Raw genomic sequence first — 24,906 nt, forward strand, 5'->3', positions numbered from 1 at the left:
TGGGGCTATTGGAACAGCCCTTCCGCACAAAAAGAAGAGGACAAGTTTTGTAGAAGGTTGCTAGGAGTGGGACCCAATAGCCTGGGATTCTGTTAGCATGAGGAGCTGGATCTGAGCTATGTGAAGAATAGTATTAAAATAGCACCTTTGCCCGACTAATGAGTGTGCTTCCTTTAATAGGGAAGTCATTCTAGATTGTCTGTCTTGTGATTTGGGCTGGGTTATTCCTTGCTTTAATTATATTAAGGATATAACACTCTACTTGGGCCACCCAGAGATCTTTAATTCCTTGGAGCTTTTAAGTAGATCTGACAAGCGTTGGGCTAATATGGACTTTAATAAAGCCATGATGAGAAAAAAGGAGGCTAATGAATTGTTGAAATCCTCTGCCTGGGATTTTGTTATGATCAAGGTACACTCAGGGATTGAAGCCTATTTGTCTCAAGTCAGCAATGTGAGGGAAAGGATGCTTATTGCCAGATTTCGTCTTGGGTCCATTAGGTTCAATCTGGGCTTTCCCTTAGGCCAGTTTGACCCTAAATGTATCCTCATATGCCCGTGTGATTGTACTTCTCTTCAACATTACTGTACCTTATATTCTTCTGTGAGTTTTATGCCCCTTTCATGCAAAAGGGAAAGGTTTTTTTACAATGTCACCCTGCCATGTATTATTTGCATATGGATCAGTGCTGATGAATCAGTGTACTGCGGGGTTGGATCCTCCTTAAAATGTGTGATACCCTGGCGCAACTTTGAGAATTTTTATTTTTGTTAAGTTTATATTTAGGATTATAAGCATTCTATGTTTTTATTGTATTTTATTGTTTGTATTACTATATCATGACTATCTTTGACTAACCAAATAACATTTGATTTGATGTGTCCCTGCTTATAGTTACATGGCACCCTGCCACTGGGGAATCTAGGGGAGACCGTGGGGGGTGACATTTATGTAAAAATAAGGTAGATTATTGCTTTGGAAGTACCTTTATTTCCAAAGTTGAACTTGCATACATTTTCCTTTTTAAAGATAGTGTGCAAAGCAGGGCTGCCTTTAACAATGATGGCAGGCACACAGCAGTGCACTGTCCATTGCAGGAAATCTGCTGGGCTTCTAAACTTCCCTGCCCTAATATATACTAGGGACCTATAGGAAGTTTTAATCTCCCTTGCCCTATTATCTACTAGGGACCTACAGGAGTCTGTCATTGCCAATTGTAATTGTGACACTTTACCATACCTGCCACATTTTATTCAGAGCACTAGCCTTGAGCCTGTTTAGCAGAGTCCAGGGCACAGTCAGGGTAATTTACCACCAGTATCAGTCAGAAAACACTGTAGAAAAATAAAAATCTTTTCTTTAATCTTGGTGTGAATACTTGGTTACATTGTTGTGAATAAGGTTCTTTCATTCCACACTTCCCAACATTTTACATGCAAAGCAAATCTGGGTGTTGTCCCAGATTGAAGATAACATGAATAACCTGGAGTTCACCTTCAAGGTTATACATACATGAGAAAATGAAGAGTTTGTGGTCTTAACTGTAGCCAGTAGACATGCATGAATCATAATACTTTCTGCTGTTAGTAATGATTGGAAGTGGTGCTCTCATAAAGCTATGTTTTCTGCGCACTCAATTTGGCTTTTCTGGATCATTAGCTCATTAATATGTATTATCAGTTTAAGTATTTCTTATTGTTTGCTGTGCCTAAAAGCTTGATCCCTGACACCAGTCTGGACATCACAAACAGATAGACATATACATAAATATACATTGAGACGAATGGCAGCCTGTTCCACAGCGACTTGTGGGCTAGAGAGGTAGATAGGAAAATGGACATCTCTACACTCTAGGGAGATGACCCAACAGTGATGCATGGTCGCTTATGAGATACAACATGCAAGTACCAGGGGGAATGGAATGAATGCTTTCAGTCTTCCCTGGAGTGCAGGAGGAAGATATGTGTAACAAGAAGCTGCCATCTGTTGGCAACTTGCTAGGTTCAGCTTAAGATGAGCAAAAATTGTCACTAAGTTGTACCCTATGGTGCTTAGATCCTTTTTGAAACATCATAGGGACTCTATATGGTATTACCCCCATAATTAAGACATTTTTCATCTGGCTCTTTATAGAAGAACATTTTTATATGAATTTGTTTTACACTCTTTACACACTGTACTTCACTTACGCACCTCACATTTGGGTAGGTTTTGGTTTGTGTTTTAAGAAAGGCCCTGATCCTTATGAAAACTCTGGACCATTTTTGTGCTAAGGTGGTTAAGACAGTTTGACCAGGTCTCTAAAGGAGGATGTTCACCATTGTTTTTGTGTTTAACCTTACAACCAAGAAGACCTGAATAAAATTATTATGTCTATCCGTAAGATGCTTTCTTCAGTAACATTGGTACCACACTCACTCACTCACTGCTAGGGACAGCTCTGATAGTATACAAAAATACTTCTTATATAACATTATCAAAGCACACAGGAGACATCTTGCTAACCTTTATTTTGATGCATGCCACTTCAGTGAATGAGGGCCCATCGTCCTTTAAATAACTCAAAAAAGTAATCAGCTAAATTATATACCCATGGAGTGTAATTATACTATTCTGAAACTGTAATCTGTTGGTCAGCTTTTCAGCATTAGCCATTTGTTGCACTTTTGAAGGAAGATAGGCCCTGAGAGTAGGATCTGTCTCTCTTACCATGCCTGCCAGCCAAAGAAAGAGTCTCTGAGAGAAGAGGGTGTATCATTGTGAAGGGTCATAAATGTTTATCATTAAATTCTCTCAGTTTCTTGCTCTTATTCAGAAAGTGGATCTGAGGAGGACCAGCCTCTCATGGGACATCACTTCGGTGTGCATGTATCCCCTCTATGATGACAATCCAGAGATCGATGTATACTCCACTCCCTGCATACCATGACTCTTTTCCACTACCATGTAAGGTACAGAGTGTGCTGCATATCTTGCAAATCACCTGCATTTAATATATAACGAGAAAGTGTGGAGCCCACATTCATTTACTATGAAATATTATTGTAAGGCCTTGGGAGACCCATGTCACAGTAGTTCACCAGTAGTAGCTCTGTAGTCACAGTCTGTAGCTCACCTGCAAGGGTAGTGAGACCATTGGCCTCTTTATTCCTCAATAATAAATGGCATATCTGTTTGCTGTACAATCCTCATTTACCAGAATTTTCAGACTACATGTGTGGGAGAAAAAGCTGTTACCCCATATTCAGGATGCCACAAAATCCAGAAAACCCAAATTTGTACCTCAGATGTTTCTCCCACTGAAAGTAATTGCATGAAAAGGCACCCTCCCGACATTAAGTTAGCAAAGTAGCAAAAACAGTTCATTGGGATCATTCAATAATTGATTTCTAGATCAAGAAAAAGTTAAAAGATTTATTACAAAGAAATCTCACAATCAAGAGGTACTGTATATCCCTTAAAGGCTTAATTGTGAAATTATACAGAGTAGTTAAAATGAGAAATCATTCTAAGTCCCAAATGAGTAGCAAAATCAAATAGGTATTGGGCAGCATCCCTAGTAGAATAGGAAAGTCTTCTGGATCACCCCCAAAATCAAGGAGTCCTTATACATAATATTTGCATAACAAATTAGTAAAACAGCAGAATCATTATGGCATGATCAAAGAATCAACTCTTTAGCAAATCAGAAATCCGAGCGTCATTACGTTAACACAAAAGCACTGTCTCATTTTAAGAAAATATTTAACAGCTTCTATGCTACTGCCATCCGGAGATGTTTCAACAAAATATGAACCATTTAATACTATTGCTTCACTTAAATGAATAAGACAAGTCTATACAGCGAAGGTGCAGAGGAAAGGCCTTGGAAGTTGTAACATATCAGGAACACATAAAAGTTAATGAACCCATGAGGGTATCCAGGTGCTAGCAGGGTCCAATGGATTAGCCGAATAGCCAGGTCATCAGGGACTTTCAGAACTCTGGAAGAAATGGAGAGGTCCAGAGATGAAAGGGTAGCTTCTTCCATGTCTTCGCTGCTAGGTAGGAGAAGGATTGAATTCTGCATCTGCTATGTCAGATCTGGAAGGTGAGGGTTAGAGAAAAGGAAATTCAGAGTGTGATTCAAATAGGCAGGTATGCAGTTGTTTAGGATCATGTATGCGTGGATCAGGAGCCTGAACTGCCATCTTTTCTGTAGAAGGAGCCAGTCAAGTTCCTTGAGGTAGGGGGTGATGTGGGTTCATCTAGGGAGATCCAGGATGAGTCTGACTAGGGTGTTCTGTATGGTGTGTATTCTTTGTCGGAGGTTAGCTGTGATCCCTGCATCGGGGGCGCTGCCATAGTCTACTCAGCTGGAGATGAGGACCTAGGTGATGGTGCATCTTGAGCCTTGGGGTGCCCATTTGAATATCTCACAAAGGATGTGGGGGATGAACAAACAGGAGGAGGAGACAAAGTTGACCTGAGTCATCATGGTTAGCTTGTTGTACAGAATGACACCTAGGTTCCAGCGTGGTCAGTGTGGGTAGGAGTAGGTCTGAGTTCTGAGGGCCACTATGATGAATCCCTGGAGAGCTTTTTTCCGAGATCAGTATCTCTGTCTTGTCAATTTTGAGCCTCAGGCAGTTGCCATTCATACAGTTGGTGACGTCTGTCATGCAGCTGTAGAAGTCAGTCTTAATGCTGGTGATGTCTTCAGAGAGGGAGAGGATGAGCTGTGTGTCATCGGCATAGGATATGATGCTGAACCAGTGGTTTTTGACGATGATGGCCACAGCTGTCATATAAGTGTTGAAAAGGATGGGGCTGAGTGAGGATCCTTGGGGTACTCCACAGATGATTTCTTTCGGTTCAGAGGTGAAGGGGGAATGTAGACTTTTTGCCATCTTCTGGTGAGGAAAAAGGCGATCCATCTAAGAGCTGCTCCTTGGATGTCTAAGTTGTACAGCCTTGTGATGAGTGTGTGGGGGAAGACCATATTGAAGACTGCTGAGAGGTCTAGGAGGATCAGAACCACAGTCTCTCCTTGGTTGAATAGGGCTTGAATGACGTCAGTAGCCGCAATGAGGTCTGTCTCAGTGCTGTGGCTGCAGCTTTGTATTCATAACAGTAGAAATAAACCAACCAGTACATCAGCTGAATTCATTCTGTAGAGTTTGTGAGGAGAGAAAATGTGCATGGGGACAGGAGGGGTGTTTAATACATTAGTGAATGACAGTAACGACATCCATGTTATCCAAAATGGCATTTTCACATAAATGTGGCATAACTCAATTATATTAATAAACAAACTTATATACATTATATTAAACTTGTATCAACTGTAATGATATAAGCTCATTCATATGCATATTGTATCCAAAATAAACATTAGTGTTTCTTATTTATTACACATAAATACAAATTTAAGGGGAAAATGCTTCAACCCATGCAAAGGGCTCCATCTGTGTGCATCAATAAATCCAGCCCTTTGGTGACTAGGGCACATATTTATACTTTTTAGCACCGCATTTACACCGCTTTTGTGCCGCCTTTTGACGCAAAACCGGCATAAACTTACAAAATACAATTGTATTTTGTAAGTTTGTGCCACTTTTGCATCAAAAAATTACGCAAATGCGGCGCTAAAAAAGTATAAATATGGACCTAGGATTGTCCTCCTGGCTAATTTACACAACGCTGAGTGCATGAATTTGTCTTTCTTTTGTTTTAGGAAACCATTTATTCTACAATCTGAAATGTACAACATTTGCACATATCTTTTCTCACTGTGTCATAGAGCTGCATGTGTTTTTACGTGGCATGATACAATGCTGAGAAAGTGCTACATCACAGAATCATGGGTAATTAAGCCTGGTTCCCAAAGGTAGAACATTACCATAATAATATTCTGCTACCTGCTTATTTTTGTTTTCTGTGTCTTGGACCAAACTGTTTGCACCTTATCAGAGAAAAGGAGTGCGAGTAACTATTACAAACAAGTAAATCTGGCCTTCCGTGGCTTATTAAATCAAATACAATGCTTTTATACAAAAAGGAAAGTGACCCAAAATTAAAGTAGACATTAAATGAATTTGATTGCTGTCATTTCTCATATGTCTGTGTTCATTTTCATTTCAGGATCAAAAGGTGATGTGGGAGATAGGGGTGATCAGGGACCAATTGGAAAAATTGGTCCAGTAGGTGGAAAAGGTAAGCTATTTTATCAAACTTTTTGTTGTTAAAATTAACTTAGCACATTATGTGTTGTTGGGTTTATAGCTGGTTGGTGTAGAAGAGAGATAGGTTGGTGGCTTATCTTTGGAAGTCCTTGTCATTATACGGTCATAACAAGGCAGTGTGCTGAACATTTCAACACACAGAAGTCAGCGAGTTCTGTGTTCTTTTTTAAAGATGGCAGTTAAAGTGACAAGTATTGGTAGCACCAATATGTCTGGGTTTAATGTGCTAACACATGTAGTGAGACACTCAAGAAGGAGCCAGCAGGAGTGGAAAAAGTATAACAGTTGTAACATAGTCCCTCATGAAGTTCAATGCAAGCACAGGAGTGGAGGTGGAAGGATACACCCAAACAGCTAACAGCATTTGGTGAATGATGAATACTCCACTGGGCTAAGCCAAAACACAATTGACAAAGCCTCCAGCCATTGGCTGAAAGAGGCGGGTCATAGAATGACAGTGTTTGAAAGTTGTGATCCAAAGCCCAATCTGTGAATGGTGTTAGCAGTAGGTCTGTTGAAAAGCTTCACTGTCAAATCCCAGACCTAATAAATTAGGTGTGTTTGGAAGTGCTTGTTTGACCATCCCTCATACACAGATTTACAAATGTACTCCAGGAGCCTAAAGGCAAGTACACTTCAACTTTATTCAAGAATCAATAATATTTTTTTTTAAAATATATACTAGAAGCATTTTAGCAGATTAAATGGTTATACTAAGCAATCATATCCTTTATCACCGTAAGCCATTAGTCTGTCTGAATATAATCAACATTATATGAAATCATTGTATGTATGTTTTCTTTACATAAAGATTAAAGCTCCCTTGTCATATCATACAGGTTTGCTAATTCCATGGCGTCTGGGGCCACGGGCTGCTTGAATATGCAGAGGGCTGCCTGTTGGTTATAGTTTTTAGGTATGACTTGATAGCAAAGTTGTCTGTAATATGCATTTCTACTAACTTGTTAAAATATACAAAGAGTGGACTTCAGCTACACCTAGAGGATTATTACTACCTCACTCCATGCTATTGGCTAGTTGGTGTATCATTCTTCCCTCTATGAATTGCTTACTTTGTAATGCACGCAGGATTATTATACACATTAACGTATACTTAAATCATTATGCTGTTTGTCAAATTCAATTCATTTATCACCGGTATGCATTCTATACAGGATGCAATCCTTTTTTACTATTGGTCCCTAGCATTGGCAAAACTAACAGGGTAGGCTTTACCATGATAGACAGCATGTGTGCACACAACAGATAAAAACAACATGTGTGTATGCCTGGATTTACATGCGTTGACACATTAAAGCCAGACCTATTGACTTTGCAAATGCTAGTTTCCAAAGGAGGTTCAGCAGTGGGGCTAAATCTTACAATTGTTGTTCTCAGAATTTTAGGAAAAGGAAGAGAAAATATAACTCAGAAAACGTGCACGCTTAAGTGAGAAAATTTGCCTTTACAGTCTTTTTTAGAACTCTCTTCATATTTCATTAATGAATCTTTGTTTTATCCAAAGGAATGTATTCTTATTGTTTTATAATCCTGAAATCATACTCTTCACAGATGTTAGGTCAATCCATCACATTAATTAAACGACTGCCTGCTTCACTGATTTTATTATCATAGCCAGCACATGTTTTAGATTTCCTGCTGCTTTCTCAAAGCTGCAATATAAACACTTATAATACAAAGAATCACTTTTTCTATTTCTAAATCCACTCAGCAAAGATACCATTCGTTCTTTACATCAGAGTCCAAAACCAAAGTGTCTGTCTAAGTTGTAACTAATACTATACATTTATTTATTCACTTAATTGTGTACTATGAAACCGCATCTTATGTTTGTGATTTTTAATGGAGTTAAAATCAACTTAGAAAAATATAGGGGCATATTTAAGAGCCCCTAGCGCCATTCCAATGCTACATTAGCATAATTTTTTGGCGCTAATCTGGCGTTAGAAGGCCAAAAATGCCACGCCATACTTACAAAGTGGCGCAATGCAAGCCTTGTGCCACTTTGTAGCCTTTATGCTACATTGTGCCTACGCCAGGCACAATGTATGCAAAGGAGGCATTCCCCAGTCAGGGGGGGCCAACAAAATGCCCCAAAATTGTGCAATTTTTTTGGCACTTTTAACGCCTACTCGGAGCAGGGGTCAATTGTTTACAATGGGCCTCTGGGTGCTTTGCAGGATTAGCATCAGAATTTGTGACGCTAATCCTGCAAAGAGCCGGACTAGCATAAAACATTCTGACGCTAGTCCCCTAACTACCACCATGGTGCACTGTATTATAAATACGGAGCACACATGGTGATATTGGCGGGGGTGCTAAGGGGCACAAGAAATAGTATCCCTATGTCGATTAATTACCATATTCATGCTCCATAAACCACAATATACTTATTGATTAATATGAAAAGACCTATTCTGTCTCCTGTATCACTGACGTCACCATATAAAGTAGATTTCTCTAAGTATGAATGGCATTACCTTCAATAAATCAATCAATCAAAATAAATGTATAGAGAGCTCTACTCACCCGTGAGGGTCTCAAGGCGCTTGGGGGGAGTTAAGGAGGGGGGCAAGGAGGGTCACTGTTCGAACAACCATGTCTTGAGGTTCTTTCTGAAGAGCAGGAGGTCTTTGGTTTTGCGGAGGTTGGTGGGGAGGGAGTTCCAGGTTTTGGGGTGAGGTAGGAGAAGGACCTGCCTCCTGTGGTGGTGCGTTGGATGCGGGGGACTGTGGCTAGGGTGAGGTCAGCTGATCGGAGGTTGCGGGTGGGAGTGTGGAAGTTCACTCTGTCATTGAGGTAGGTTGGGCCGCTGTTGTGGAGGGATTTGTGTGCATGGATGAGGATCATGAATGTGATTCTCTTGTCTATGGGGAGCCAGTGAAGGGAATTGAGGTGTAGTGAGATTCGTTCGTGGCGGGGGAGGCCAAGGACGAGGCGTGCAGCTGTGTCCTCGATTCTCTGGAGTTTGCTTTTGAGTTTGAGTGTGGTGCCGGCATAGAGGCCGTTACCGTAGTCTAGTCTGCTGCTGATCCTCTTTGGGCTCCCAATATTTACTATTATTTAAGAAGTTTCTTCACAAATGGTGCTTTTGGTATAGCATTGCCCATGGTACAGCTCTATAAATCAAAATGCTGGGATACAAATTGGTATCAAATAACCATCTGTAAACATTATCTGTTAGGCAGTCTCACAACAAGTGCATAAATTGCACCATTACCTTGAAATGCTACTCAAACATATATATGAGCATTTTTGTTTTGCTAATAACTTTGGTGCCGTTTGATGAATCTTCACATAAGTTTCCAATAAAGAAGCTCATCCACCTCAGCTCCTACGTTGAAAGTATCAAGGTGATCCCTCAAGTGGGGGGCGGAGAAAAAAGGCAGGTCCCTAAATGCAGTTTCCCCATGCAATTTCCCATAGTCATTTTAGACACCATTATAGCCCAAATGGCAGAATGGGATTACATCAAATTTGGCAGAAGGGTAGATTTGTTCCCGAAAAAGCACCCTTTTTGTGATTTTGTGTAAATTCATTAAGTGTTGTTTAAGAAATTGATGTTAAAAATGTATAACTATCTGGATGGTTGGGTAAATGGGACTCCCACGTATGTTCTTTTTTCTCCATTAGCTATTATAGTATATAAAGCTTTTGGTTGATCGATGGGTCTACCAGGAAAAATGTTTCTGTGGTCTGTTCAGCTCAGGTTCCAAGTGCGTTTTTTTAAAGAACACTTGAAAAACCAGATACATATCACTCCAGAAGGGGTCCCTACCCCTAGCAATCCTCGGCTTGTCCAGGATCTAACAATACTGGCATTGCAAAATTGCTTAGAATAATCAACCTATGGAGGATCACTATATCCGGACCACAGACTCAGGCTTGCCTATTCTTCAACTAACCTTGAGAAAGCCTCAGGTGTATGCACCAGAGGAGGCAAAATACATGTAGGCTGTCTAGAACGTTTAAAAGATTATACTTCTGAATACATGAATCAGTTTGTTTTCACAAAAAGGAGAAAATTTATTAGAAATAATCAATGAAGGGTGATAAGCATTCATATTGTGTTATTTCAGTGTTGCTTTCCTAACCATCCCATAGTACAACATACTCTAAACTGTTATCCCTGAAATATTTAGCCAATTGACAGTACATATACTGGTGTTAACAGTAATGAAAGTCAGTAAGTCATTTCCATCTCTTCAAAAAATTGTCTTTGAGTGCTTTGAGTGCTGCAACCCAATGATATAATCATTGGTGAGGAGATTTGATCTCTACCCCTTTTTCTTCACTATGTTCAGTGCCAACCACCCAGTGTGCCATGCTATATCAATTAAATGAATTGAGCTTCTACCTATGTCTAATGTTATTCCAAGCCCAATGCTGTGCTCTTGACAAATTATCCATACCTCGCTTCAAAATAGGTCACTTAAAAAGTACCAAGCAATGGGCTAAAGTTAGAAGTACAGTTCCCTCACTTACCCTAATGTCAAAACATTTTTCTGTGTTCCAGTTATTAAATAGCTGTCCTGTATTAAAAAAACATTTGCAATTCATGGTCAGCATTGAGCCCCATATTTTTGTTAAATAGACCCACTGAGATCTTTCTCTCATAATTTGTATTCTGTGCCACCACATCTCTCATTCGATTGTACATTGTAAATCATAAACAATCTCAAATTCTTAATGTCTTTCCACTTATAGTGAGCTGTGAAGTTTGCTGCCATAGGTCACTTTGGATCAGTATTCTTAAGTGCCTTTATGTGTTCCCTCCATTGTTCCTTTAAATCTTTGATTGTTGAACCTTCATATTGCTGATCATATATGTACAAACAATAATATAAACACAATGGTGGTCATTACAACCCTGGCGGACGGTGTTAAAGCTGCGGTAATACCGCAAACAGGCCGGCGGACAAAAAAAGGGAATTATGACCGTGGCGGAAATCGCCAACATAGACAGCCACTTTAACACTCCGACCACCACGGCAGTACAGACAAGCAGCGCGGCGGTCACCGCCAACAGACAGGCGGAGGACAATGTACCGCCCACAGTATCACAACCCGCCAATCCGCCACCTTTTCCGGGGTGGATTCACCGTGGATAAAAACACGGCGGAAACAGCTTTTGCAATGGGAAAACGCTCACCTTAACACACTCCACGAGGAAGGAGCCCACCATGGAGCCAAAACTAAAAATACTCCCTGCGCTTGTCTTCCTGCTCTTCTACGATCACCAGCAACGTAGGCGCCGAAGACAACGTGAGTACTGCACCTACGACATAGGGGAGGGGGGAGGCAAAAGTCAGGGGGACACACACGCAACACCCCCACCCACACCTGACCCTCTCCCATTACAACACACACACCAATGCATTTCCGGACATCACAGTAACAACCCCCAACCCCCCCGGATAAATGCTAAGACAAAAGGAAATTAGTTCAACCATTGTAATGTATCAAAAATCAATAAGCATATATATACATCAATATATACACATTCCAAATATATACATCACGATTAGTAGTACAGGTATGCACATTTCAATGTCCGTGGACCACTGGGCCCAAAATGCATGGGCGAGGCCCACACACGATACCTGTCCTGGAACGGAGAGAACACTGCAGGGGCATCAGATAGAAATACAACAGGCACCTCAGGGGGAAGGGAAGGGGGGCACATCAGCCGGATGACAGCACCACGCCAGATCCACGACGGGGCTCCATGCCCATTGATGTATCCTGGGGAGTGCAAAGCCACAGTCTCTCAAGTCTCTACAGTGGGTGGCTTGCCCACTGTACCATCCTGGGGAGTGCAAAGCCACAGTCTCTCAAGTCTCTACAGTGGGTGGCTTGCCCACTGTACCATCCTGGGGAGTGCAAAGCCACAGTCTCTCAAGTCTCTACAGTGGGTGGCTTGCCCACTGTACCATCCTGGGGAGTGCAAAGCCACAGTCTCTCAAGTCTCTACAGTGGGTGGCTTGCCCACTGTACCATCCTGGGGAGTGCAAAGCCACAGTCTCTCAAGTCTCTACAGTGGGTGGCTTGCCCACTGTTAAATCCTGGGGAGTGCAAAGCCACAGTCTCTCAAGTCTATACAGTGGGTGGTTTGCCCACTGCTTTATCCTGGGGAGTGCAAAGCCACAGTCTCTCAAGTGGATGCAGGTCTCCACTGGTTCTGGAGGGGGCTTTGTGCCCAGAGTGCTTCATCCTGTGAAGGACAGACAGAGTGGATGCAGGTCTCCACTGGTTCTGGAGGGGGACTGGTGCCCAGAGTGCATCACGCTCCCTGTGACAGTCCCAGTTCCGTCACTGTCCCAGCTGCACATGGGCTAACAATGCTTGATTTGGCGGTGCTTTGCCCTGTTCAGCGGTCTTCACCATGGCGGTCTTTGCCCTGTTCAGCGGTCTTCACCATGGCGGTCTTTGCCCTGTTCAGCGGTGCTTGCATTTGCTGTCCCTGACCTGTTCAGCGGTGCTTTGCCCTGTTCAGCGGTCTTCACCATGGCGGTCTTTGCCCTGTTCAGCTATGCTTGCCTTTGCTGTCTCTGACCTGTTCAGCGGTGCTTTGCCCTGTTCAGCGGTCTTCACCATGGCAATCTTTGCCCTGTTCAGCGGTCTTCACCATGGCGGTCTTTGCCCTGTTCAGCGGTGCTTGCCTTTGCTGTCTCTGACCTGTTCAGCGGTGCTTTGCCCTGTTCAGCGGTCTTCACCATGGCGGTCTTTGCCCTGTTCAGCGGTGCTTGCCTTTGCTGTCTCTGACCTGTTCAGCGGTGCTTTGCCCTGTTCAGCGGTCTTCACCATGGCGGTCTTTGCCCTGTTCAGCGGTGCTTGCCTTTGCTGTCTTTGACCTGTTCAGCGGTGCTTTGCCCTGTTCAGCAGTCTTCACCATTGCGGTCTTTGTCCTGTTCAGCGGTGTGGCATTACGGTCCCTCAGTGCCCAGAGGGGCTGTGGCTGTCGGAGCCCTCCAGGTCGCTGGCGGTGGTCTCCGGACCAGTGATGATACTGCTGCCCTCCAGGGCACTGACTCTGGCGGTGGTTTCCGGACCAGTGACTATACTGCTGCCCTTCAGGGCACTGACTCTAGCGGTGGTCTCCTGACCAGTGACGACAGTGCTGGCGGTGGTGTCCCGGCCAGCGGGGAGGATGGCGGCCTTCTCCGCCGTGCTGCTCTTCCCAGACTTTGGTGACTTCTTCTGCCCCTTCACCACCTTGGGAGAAGTCACAGCTGACTCGGCACTCCCCCCGGGACCCTTGTGAGCTGTTTTGCCGGCAGGGGTCTTCACCCTCTCCCGTCGGCCACTTTCCAACTTAAGGTGCTTTACAGGGGGTGGACTGGCAGTGCTTTGGCTCCGTGTCACACTGGCTGCCCTGGTGGCCAGTGCACTCCACACACCTTTAACACGCACCACTGGTACCAGACTTTTTTGGCTGAGGTGCTACTACGGGACCTATGAATTGGAGGGGTGGGGGTGGTGGGAAAGAGGTCAACGTTGCTGAGGAAGAGTTTCTTAGGAACACTGGGATGGGTAGCTGGAGGGGGTCTGGGAGTGGTGGAAGAGGAGGTGGTTGTAGGAGGTGTAACTTTAGGTGATTTGGGTGCAGGTACTGGAGGCTGTCGTGAGGTGGATGGATGTTGGGTGTGTGGGTGCACGCGTTTGTGTACTTTGGGAGGGGGCGTCACAGACACACTGGGAGTGGACACAGGGGACGTGTAAATGGTAGTGGGGGGGTGAGTGCAGGTGAGCGGGGTGTGGTGCTGGGTGTTGTGGTGCGAGTCCTAGTGCCTGTAGATGTAGTGCATGCAGGTGAGAGTGTAGACGACACTGGGAGGGAGGAGGGAGACGACGAGGAGGGGGACACAGTGGAGGCAGTGGATGTTGTTGTGTCTGTATGTGGGTGATGCTTGTGTGAGTGCCTGTGGGTTGTGTGGTGCTTATGTTTGCCTGAGCTACTTTTGTGTTTTGAGGTGTGTGCATGCTTGTCTGATGGTGTGGTTGGGATAGGCTGGGTACAGGGGACTGGGTCTGGGTGGAGGAAGTTGGAGGGGGGAGGCTAGACACAGGGACAATGGCTGCCATCAGTGCCGAGGCCAGAGATTGCAGGGTTCGATGAAGGGCAGCCTGACCAGAATGAATGCCCTCCAGGAATGCATTACCGTGTTGCAACTCCCTGTCTACACCCTGGATGGCATTCACAATGGTAGACTGCCCAACAGTGAGTGACCTGAGGAGGTCAATGGCCTCCTCACTGAGGGCAGCAGGGGTGACTGGGGCAGGGGCTGAGGTACCTGGGGCGAAGGTGATGCCCACCCTCCTGGGTGAGCGGGCACGGAGCGAAGGCTGAGGGGCTACTGGGAGGGCGGTGCTAGTAGGGGGGGTGGCGGCTGTACCTGTAGAAGTGGGGGGCACAGATGGTGCCGCCACCACAAGGGAGCTCCCATCGGCGGACGAGTCCGTGTCGCTGTTTGGTGATCCGGTGACCGACGTGAAGCTCCCCTCGCCCTCCGTCCCACTGGTGTATTCAGAGTCCGTGGTGTGGCCCTCCACGGCCATGTGGGATGCAGCTCCCTCGTGCTCCAGTGCCACTGTACCGCCGCCTGATGATGCTGATGCTCAAAAGAACAGGGAGAGCACAAAAAGGGGGGGGGGACGACGAAGAAAGACAGGTTGAGTGCATGGCTTACCGCTACCGTTGGCGGACAATACAGACACAGCAGCCCCCTGCACTACGCCGTGCTCTTGGCCTCTACAGATGCAATTCCTGGGATATGGGCTACATGGCTACGGTGGACATCTGCACACATAGATGACACAGGGGCATGTATACCTGTACTTGGCACTCTACAGAGGTGGGGTGGAGTGCCACATGGCCTGCATTCCGGAGGGGCCTAGCCTACGTAACTCGCCCTGGCCCACAGCCCTCCTCCCCCACCCAGACCCCTCCACTGCGCGCAAAGTCCGCTGAATGATGTTGTACTCACCCCCTTGTGTCTGCTGTGATGCCCTCAAGCGCCCATCCAACTCAGGGTAGGCCACCGCCTGGATCCGGAACATCAGGGGGGTCATGGTGCGACGGGCACCCCTCCCACGTTGGGAGGCCATCCCCAGCTGAGCCTCCGCCGTCTTCTTGCTCCAGCGGCTAATGTCCTCCCATAGTTTCCGGCAGTGGGTGCCCCGTCTCTGGTGGACCCCCAGGGTCCGGACGTCCTTGTCGATGGCACGCCAAATGTCCTTCTTCTGGTGGGCGCTGACCTACATGACATGTACAGGGGAAGAAGAGAAGTCATTACCAACTGCACCGTCGAAGTGAGTGGCCCCCATCCCTACCCTTGCCATGTGGCACATGCATTCACACTCCTTTATGCTTGCTGAACTCTGCCCCCTTCCTTCTCACAACCAGCCCTCTCCACACAGGCATAGCCCATACAACGTGCTCCCTGTGTACTTACCTGTTGGTCTGGAGGACCGTAGAGTAGCGTGTACTGGGGGAGGACCCCGTCGACTAGCTTCTCCAACTCCTAAGCAGTGAAGGCAGGGGCCCTTTCCCCAGATGCAGCAGCCATTGTCTCTTCCAGACCGAGGTCACAGCAGCACTTGCAGTGTAGGTCCTCTCCTGTCGAAGATCAGGTATCGAGTGATTGAACAGATAGAAAATGGCGGTCACGTCCGCGGCGGTGACGTCCGCGGCGGTGCGTATCATCCCCGCCGGCGCACTTCATCATTGGCTTCTGGGACCCATAGGGTCCAATGTTAACCAATGCAGCATTGCGCCGCGGTCTACGACCACCTACCGCGACGGTGTACAACGCCAGCGCAAATACCTCACATCCCATTGTCCCACTTTAGAGGTCAGGCAGCCGCCATTTCAGGGGCCCACATGGCTTCATTTACTACTGCGTCACACCTACCTAGCCCTACACTCAACACACATACAGGAAGAGTTTTGTATTTGGTGTCGTGTTCTGTGTAGCTGTGGTTACATACCTGGGAATTTGTTGACTCTGTGGTCGCTGTTGTCCTTCTTAGGCACCATCAGCTGGGACATTTGAGGAGATGGCGGAATCCTCCGGTGTACCGACCGCTGGTGGACCTGTTAACAATGGAGGAGCGACATTTGATCATCACCTACAGGTTTGACCGTTCCACAATCCAGGAACTGTGTACCCAGTTGGAGCCAGACCTGATCTCACCAATCCGCCATCCCACAGGAATACCCCCTGAAGTGCAGGTGCTATCAGTGCACCATTTCCTTGCAAGTGGATCATTTCAAACAACAGTGGCCATGGCATCAGGGATGTCCCAGCCTATGTTTTCCAACGTGTTGTCCAGAGTGTTGTCTGCCCTGCTGAAACACGTCAGGAGCTACATCGTTTTCCCTCAGGTGGAGGATTTGGCTACAGTGAAGGGTGACTTCTATGCCCTGGGACATATCCCCAAAATCATAGGTGCTACTGATGGCACCCATGTAGCTCTGGTCCCCCCACGCAGGAGTGAACAGGTGTACAGGAACCGGAAGAGTTATCATTCCATGAATGTACAGATGGTATGCTTGGCAGACCAGTACATCTCCCAGGTAAATGCTATGTTCCCTGGCTCTGTGCATGACGCCTACATCCTGTGGAATAGCAGCATCCCGTATGTGATGGGTCAACTCCAGAGGCACCGTGTGTGGCTATTAGGGGACTCTGGTTACCCCAACCTGTCATGGCTATTGACCCCAGTGAGGAATCCCAGGACCAGGGCAGAGGAACGCTACAATGAGGCCCATGGGCGGACTAGGAGGGTAATCAAACGCACCTTCGGCCTCCTGAAGGCCAGGTTCAGGTGCCTCTATATGACAGGTGGTTCCCTATTCTACTCACCAAGGAAGGTGTGCCAGATCATCATCGCCTGCTCGATGCTTCACAATCTTGCTTTGCGACCAGGTGCCTTTTCTGCAGGAGGATGGTCCAGATGATGGTGTTGTGGCAGCTGTGGAGCCTGTGGAGGCTGTGGACAGTGATGAGGAGGAAGCTGAGGAAGAAGACATAGACAACAGGGAGTCAGTCATACAGCAATATTTCCAGTGACACACAGGTGAGAACAATTGATTTACTATTACATTCACTTTCACACTTCTACCTCTATCCTGTCTGTCAATTAGTAGCAGTATTTGGTAACTGAGTTGTACATTTCCCTTACAGTTTCACAGGTGTGGTTACCAACGTGTGTCATCTGCTTGCATCCTTCATGGACTTGTGATGTGTGACATAGGTATGTTGGCATTACATTTGAAAACGCATTTTGTCACTGTCATTGCTAATACACATTTTCCAAATCACAGACTGACTCCAGATTGTTTTGTGGTTCAAGGGTGTTTATTGAAGTGCTAATTATTGGAGGGGGTGGCAAAATGGTGATGGGTGATGGTGGAGGAATGTCCATGGCAGAGTCCAGTCTATAAGTCTCACAGGTGCACTGCCCATATGGGCATAGGAAGTGGAGCTGGGGCAGTTCCAATCTGGACAGGGTAACAAAGTGGGACAGTGGGAGGACAATCAGGGTGGTCTCATTTCCTGGCGGGGGTCTTGCCATCTTGCTCTGTCCTGTTCCTGGATCTCAGGGACCGCTTGCGGGGGTGGTTGTCCGTCTGCAGGGGGTGGGGTGCTGGTGTGGTGGTCCTGTGGCGGGGCGTCCTGTCCACTGGCGCCGGCAGAGGTGGTGGGCAGTTCACCGTCCAAGCTAGTTTCAGGGGCCCCTTGGAGTGCCACGGTGTCCCTCATGGTCTTTTGTATGTCCTTCAGCACCCCTACGATGGTGTCCAGGGCGGAGCTGATGGTTCTGAGCTAGTCCCTAAACCCCAAATACTGTTCGTCCTGCAGGCCCTGGGTCTCCTGAAACTTGGCCAGGACCGTCGCCATCGTCTCCTGGGAGCGGTGGTATGCTCCCATGATGGAGGAGAGGACCTCGTGGAGGGTGGGTTCCCTTGGCCTGTCCGCCCCCTGTCGCACAGCAGCCCTCCCAGTTCCCCTGTGTTCCTGTGCCTCCGTCCCCTGGACCGCGTGCCCACTACCACTGCCCCCAGGTCCCTGTTGTTGTTGGGGTGGTGGGTTACCCTGGGTTCCCTGTAGTGGTGGACACACCGCTGATTGACGTGTCCTGGTACGGAGGTATGGGCCCGCTGGGTTGGTGCTGTGCTGGTGTTACCAGAGGGTGGAAGGTCAGTGTTGGGCTGTGCCTGTGCAAGGGGAACCGACTGTCCCGAGGCCCACGATGGTCCGGGCTGGTCATCTGGATCCAGTTGGCCAGAGCTGCTGTCGTCACTGTGGGCCTCTTCTGTGGGTGGAGTGGAGATGTCTGGACCCTCCTGTGTGGTGACGTTACGTAGTGGTCCTGCAGGGGTATAAGAGCATGATTATTGCATGTGTGTGTGTCATGGTGTGCAATGGGTGGGTGTGCGTGTACCCCAGTGCAAGCATTCCTGTGTGGGGGCTTGTATGATGATGGTTGGGGGGTTGTTATGGGTATGTGCAGTGAGCATGCTTTAGTGCTGGGTGTCCATGCTTAGTTGTGTCATGGAGGGCTTGGTGTTGGGATGTGTGGTTTGTGTTATTAGTACATTAGTGAGGAGTTGGAGTGATAGGGGAGGGGTTGAGGGTGGGGGTGTGTGATAGCATTCAGGTAGGGTGGGGGATTTGATAGTTAAGAGTTGACTTACCAGTGTCCATTCCTCCACCGACTCCTCCGAGGCCCTCTGGATGCATGATGGTCAAGACCTGCTCCTCCCATGTTGTTAGTTGTGGGGGAGGATGTGGGGGTCCGCCGCCAGTCCGCTGAATCGCGATGTTGTACCTGGAGACCACTGAACGCACCTTCCCCCGTAGGTCGTTCCACCTCTTCCGGATGTCCTCCCGATTTCTTGGATGCTGTCCCACAGCGTTGACCCTGTCGACGATTTTTCCCCATAGCTCCATCTTCCTGGCTATGGAGGTGTGCTGCACCTGTGCTCCAAATAGTTGTGGCTCTACCCGTAGGATTTTCTCCACCATGACCCTGAACTCCTCCTCGGAAAACCTGGGGTGTCTTTGGCGTGACATGGGGTGGTGTAGGTGATGTGTGGGGTGGTGTATGTGTTGATGAGTGTGGTGATGTGTGGTGGTGTGGGGTGTTTTGAGCGTGGATGTTGTATGGGTGATGGTGTTGTGTGCCTCTGTGTGGTGGGGTTGTCTATTGCTGTATTCTCTCTCTGGCCTTCTTTCAGTTTTTTTGGTCGTAGGGGTTTGTGGGTGATGTGGGTGTGTGTTTTATATTGTATTGGGTGTGTGGGAGTGGTGTTTGTATGTGTATCAGGTGTGTGTATTTTGAATTGTCCAATGTGGCGGTGTTTTGGAGATGTGTGTGTATTTTGAGCGTGGCGGTGTGTACCGCCAATGGAATACCGCGGTTGAAAGACCGCCGCGTGGATTCGTGGGTCGTGATAGCATGGGCGTATTTCTGTTGGCGTGACGGTGGAGGTTTTGTTTTCGCCAGTTTATCACTGACCTTTGGTGTGGCGGACTTGTGTGGGTGTCTGAATTTCGGCATATTCTGAGATGTGGGTCATAATAGCTGTGGCGGTATTCCGCGGCCGCGGCGGTGTATTGGCGGTCTTCTGCACGGCGGTAAGCGCCTTTTACTGCCAATGTTGTAATGACCCCCAATGTGTTGTACTGCAGTTAATGAATGTACAAACACTGACTTTTTTTCTTCCTAACAAAATATACACATTCCTTGGTCTTATAGACTGCTGTGATGTCACCACCTAAACAGCTTCAGTTTTAAAATAACTACCATGCCTTAGTGATCCATGCTTTGTTCACATCTGTGAAGTGATATGTCTTATTTCCAGGACATAAGAAATGTCTGACCATTTTAGCCTTTTTAAACATGACCATGGGTGTCACCCTAGGTTGTCAAAAAGGTTTGGGAAGTCAGTTTAGGTGAAAGGACTCCCCCCCTCAAGCATGCCCTGTAGGACAAGATGTGCCAATTAGAAGAAAGGGGAGAGACCAAACCAAGGCACCAATTATTCAACTACTGCAGATTGTGTTGCAGTCACCTGTCCAGCATATGCCAAGATTGTTAGCCAGTGTTAATTGAGAAAGGGATCATAAAAATAAGTAAACCAGATTATGACTAATCCTTTCCCTAATGCCTGCCACCTATACAAAATCCCAGAAAGTGAGGAAAGACAAAAAACATGAGGGAGAGGAACTCCAAGTTCACACTGCTCTTACCCTGTCCCTAATCCTAAACACCTTGAGAAGCTAAACCTCCAACACAGCCCTGTATAAGGTACTTCTTACTTTAAAGGTAAGCAAAATGAAATCCAAGGTAGCTAACAGCACTACAACAAAAAGGTGTCTTGATGAAAGTAAACCAATGAAACAAAAAATATAATGAAAATCTCAAAAGTAGATAAAGATAACAGTAGGCGAAGCAAATGAACCAGAAAGAAGGTAGGATACAAGCTCAAGAGCTTCAAAAGATCAAACAGTCATGTTTCCATCAGGAAGGTTCAACAGTTGTGAGGCAAGTGATGTTAAGTTCAGCCATTTTTGATAAAGTAGCCAATAAGGAATCAGCTAAGAAGAGGAGTGGTCATGAAGCTAATAATACTATGCATCATAGGATCAAAAAATAATTTTAACCGTTGATATTCTTTATAACTTTTTTCAATAGATTTCTATGCCATGTTGTTTTCCCATTACACAAACAAACGCCCAAACTGGTGCTCCAACATTTCACTGAGCCTACAATGGAGCTGGCAATCTGGTGGTTCCAATGTAGGCTTAGATGTGTCCACAAGGCAGGGGGACATCTCTGAATTTACACCCTTATTGCTCTTTTGTCATGTCATGTCTGAAGCACCTTTAGTTGGTGGATCGGGTAGATTAGATGGATAATGGGACCATGGCAGAGACATAATAGGGAGCTGCCTCCTGAGGGTTGGGCCAATTAGTCCCTGAAGGCCTTGTGCAGGTGCATTTTATTTAAAACAGGGCCTTTAGACTCCTGAACAAAATAAATTCACAAGCATCTTCCTCTGTAAGCCAAAATGGTGAAGTCATGTCAACGCACTGTAATTTACTGCATTTTTTTTATATGTGACTGCAGTCAGCAGATAGTGAGAGCAATACGGCTCCACAAGGCATGGCTGACAGTCTGGGAAGTTAGTCCAGAGGCAGGAAAACATGGAATTCTGACCAGTTAGGATAGAGAGTCATGTGATAAGTATGTAATGGACAAACCCAGTTCCACAGTTTCTTCATACAGTACTTATTGCTCACTACCCGATCATTGTTACTGGAAGTGGCTTACTTATTCTGGACAAACACATCCATTCATTCTTCTGTCCATACCTATGTATCTATCTAGCTACTCACCGTCATCTAGCCATACCAGCCTTCTACTAACATCAACTAACCCCACTGTTTATCCTTATGTCCACAGGCATTTACCTACTCCTCTATCCACATCTAAGCATTTAACCTTTCATCCACAAACATTAGCAACCCCTCTACTCACATCTATGCATTTATCCTCCCATCCCCGTACATCCATTACCCACTCTCATACAAGTACATATTTTTCTACCGACATCCAAGCATTTACTCATCAACCCACAAACAAGTATTTATTCATCCACCTATGGAATCACTCCTCCATAAATTACCACACCGACCATTGTATGTAACCACAGCCACCCATCCATTGTTTAATTCTTGTAGACAACCACAGCTCTAATAATTCATGCACACACCCTGTGTGTGTGTGTGTGTGTGTGTGCGTGAGAGAAAGAGAGAGAGAGAGGGTACTCTGTTGATGTTCATCTGCGTAATGTATCTGTGTGTAGTTGCCTGTATTCGTGTTTTACTTTTTATGTATCCCAGAAAATAGATAAAATGTGTGTTTACATATGATTGCAACGGAACAACACCTGCTCTGCATGTAGCCTTCATAACATAACTTCGCCATGTATGTCTGGAGGTGGAGGACTCTGTCTAAATTCATACCTGGCAAGTTGTCCTTTTCGATGATGTTCATCTGGTGATGGTGAAGAAATGGGTTGTGCCTGTTTCCATTTTGGGAAGTACCTGTTCAGTGCCAAGCAGCCTAACCATGTTTATGGTCATGCTGTTAAACTGGGGACATGCAAGACCTGTCTCCAGCAGAGACAGACTAACTAGGATGGTAAGTCTTGAGGGTTCATATGGGAAAGGGAAGAGGAGGAGTCAAAAATGCCTTTGGGAGTGTTTTTCTGGTTTTTTTTTGTTAAGGGGCAAATGGATTGCTTGTCTGGGTGAGGGACTGCCTCTGTGCCTCATTAATTAAGGACTGTGACAAGGCAGACGAGCAATTAGAGTAGAGAAGGTACCCAGTGAGCAACCAGGACATGCAAAGCTCTGCCAAAGCCTTGCAATTTGGCAGTATGAGGTTGCTGACAGTACCGCAAAAGGCTGTAATTTGAGGGGTAACCCCCAATCTATCATGGATACACATATATGAAATGTGTTTCTGTCCGTAATACAACGTCTCATAAATCAAGGGAGTGTTTCAAAACCTTTGAAACATTATGGGCCTCATTACAACTTTGGCGGTCTTTTCAAAAGTCCGCCGCGGTGGCGGCTGCCAAAGACTGCCATGTTGGCAGTAATCCGACTGCCGTATTAAGAGTCAAACTCTGAAGACCACCAGAAAACAGTCACAAATCCAACACCGCCTGTAGGCAGGAGGGAGGGAAAGAGGCGGTTCCACCACCAGCACTGTCACACCGACATAAGTCCACCCACCAGATTATGAGCCACAATTCACCACAGCGGTTCTTTCATGGCGGAAAATCATTAGAGGGGCAAACCACTGTGCTCAGAAACCACCATTGTAAGAACACAACACCACATTGGACAGTTTGAATATCCCACACCAGACACACATACACACACCAGACACACCTACTCACTGCTCTATATAACACACCCCCACACAATCCTTTGCTACAAAATCAATTCACACATACACAAAGAGCAGGCAAATAGACTTACATAGCACCAGTACACCACAGACACAGATACACATCTGACCCAGCACACACAACACAACTGCACTACCAACACAAAACACACATAACTAGCAGACACACACACACCACAATCGTCCATCACCCATTACACCCCACACACACCCCATCAATCACCTTACACTTCACCCTTACACACATAACAACCCCCCCAAAACAAGCACTACCATGTCCCCACAAAAGTACCCACGTTTCACAGACGAGGAGTTGAGAGTCATGGTGGATGAAATCATCAGGGTAGAGCCACAACTGTCTGGAGCACAGGTCCAGCAAACCTCTATTACCAGGAAAATGGAGTTGTGGCAGAGAATAGTCAACATGGTCAACTCAGTAGGCAGCCATCCAGGCACAAGGGAGGACATCAGGAAGAGGTGGAACGACCTTAGGGAGAAGGTGCGTTTGATGGCATCACAACACCAGATAGCTGTGCACAAGACTGGCAGTGGGCCCCTACTTCCTCCCCCACAGTTCACATCTTGGGAGGAGAAGGTCTTGGACATACTGCATCCTGAGGGCCTGACTGGAATACCTGGCAGACTGCACTCTGGTAACTAACCACAACATCCATGTCACACAAGTGTTGTGTCCTACATGCATCTTCATCACCCAAATACTCTCCAATGTACTGCATGTCTCACTACATATCCCACTTATCCACCTAATGCCCCTATCCTGCATGCCACTCCTCGACCCAGCCCAACTGCCCACACAGCCCTTGGCAAAGGCATGGTTAGCATTGGCAAATACTAACACTACGACTCCCACAATGCACAAGCCCATCTACCTGAATACCTGGAATGTGCACATTACATCACACCCATTGAATGCATACTAGCTATATCCAACTAGATGGTATGACAGAGGACCACTACATAAAAATGACAGCAATGCAATGGCACAACACAATGCCAAACTAGGCTAAACACAGCTACAGCACTGTGACTAATCAAATTGGCCTGAAAGTGAGCCACCAAGGTATGGAATGTAAGAGGGCAGACTCCATGCACAACATGCACAGATGGGAAAATTAACATTCCACAGTCCCATACCCTCCTCCTTCTGGGACACCATGCTGCTATGTCCAGCCATCTTCCACTCACAACTACCAAGCCTGAATAGTCACTAGCTAACAGTGCAGAACAGTCATGTGAACTATCACTCAGTACCATTACCCATCCACACAGCCAGAGGTACTAAACCTGAATGACACCAACGTAAAAGGAGTATGTCACAGATCACTATCTACCACTAATGGTGTGCTGTGCTGCATCTGTCATTATCATTGCTGGGATTCATGTCAAGTCACTGTATGCATATGATTAAGAGATGAGGAAGCACATCTTCAATATGTAACTCCCTCTCTTACTACATCCACAGGTACCCTGGCCAGTGCCACCATGGAGAGGATACCAGAGACTGCCAGCTCACCTCAGGATGAAGGAGACAGTGAGGACAACACGCCTGGATGTTTGGACACTGACAACCTACCTGGCCCATCTGGGACACCTGGTCAGTCTACAACTACCTGCCTCACCCTGCCCACATCAATCCCCCAACCC

At 46.3% G+C, this 24,906-nt stretch overlaps 1 protein-coding gene across 1 annotated transcript in view; it reads left to right on the forward strand.

Moving 5' to 3' along the window:
• COLEC10 (collectin subfamily member 10) overlaps positions 1–24,906 on the forward strand; it is a 361,952-nt gene that overhangs the window by 216,347 nt on the left and 120,699 nt on the right. The window contains exon 3 of the mRNA XM_069220654.1: positions 6,125–6,196. Within this exon, the coding sequence (XP_069076755.1) occupies positions 6,125–6,196 (72 nt within the window). The remainder of the gene's footprint in view (positions 1–6,124; positions 6,197–24,906) is intronic.

The sequence above is a fragment of the Pleurodeles waltl genome, chromosome 2_2 (assembly GCF_031143425.1).
Source record: "Pleurodeles waltl isolate 20211129_DDA chromosome 2_2, aPleWal1.hap1.20221129, whole genome shotgun sequence".
Lineage (NCBI taxonomy): Eukaryota > Metazoa > Chordata > Amphibia > Caudata > Salamandridae > Pleurodeles > Pleurodeles waltl.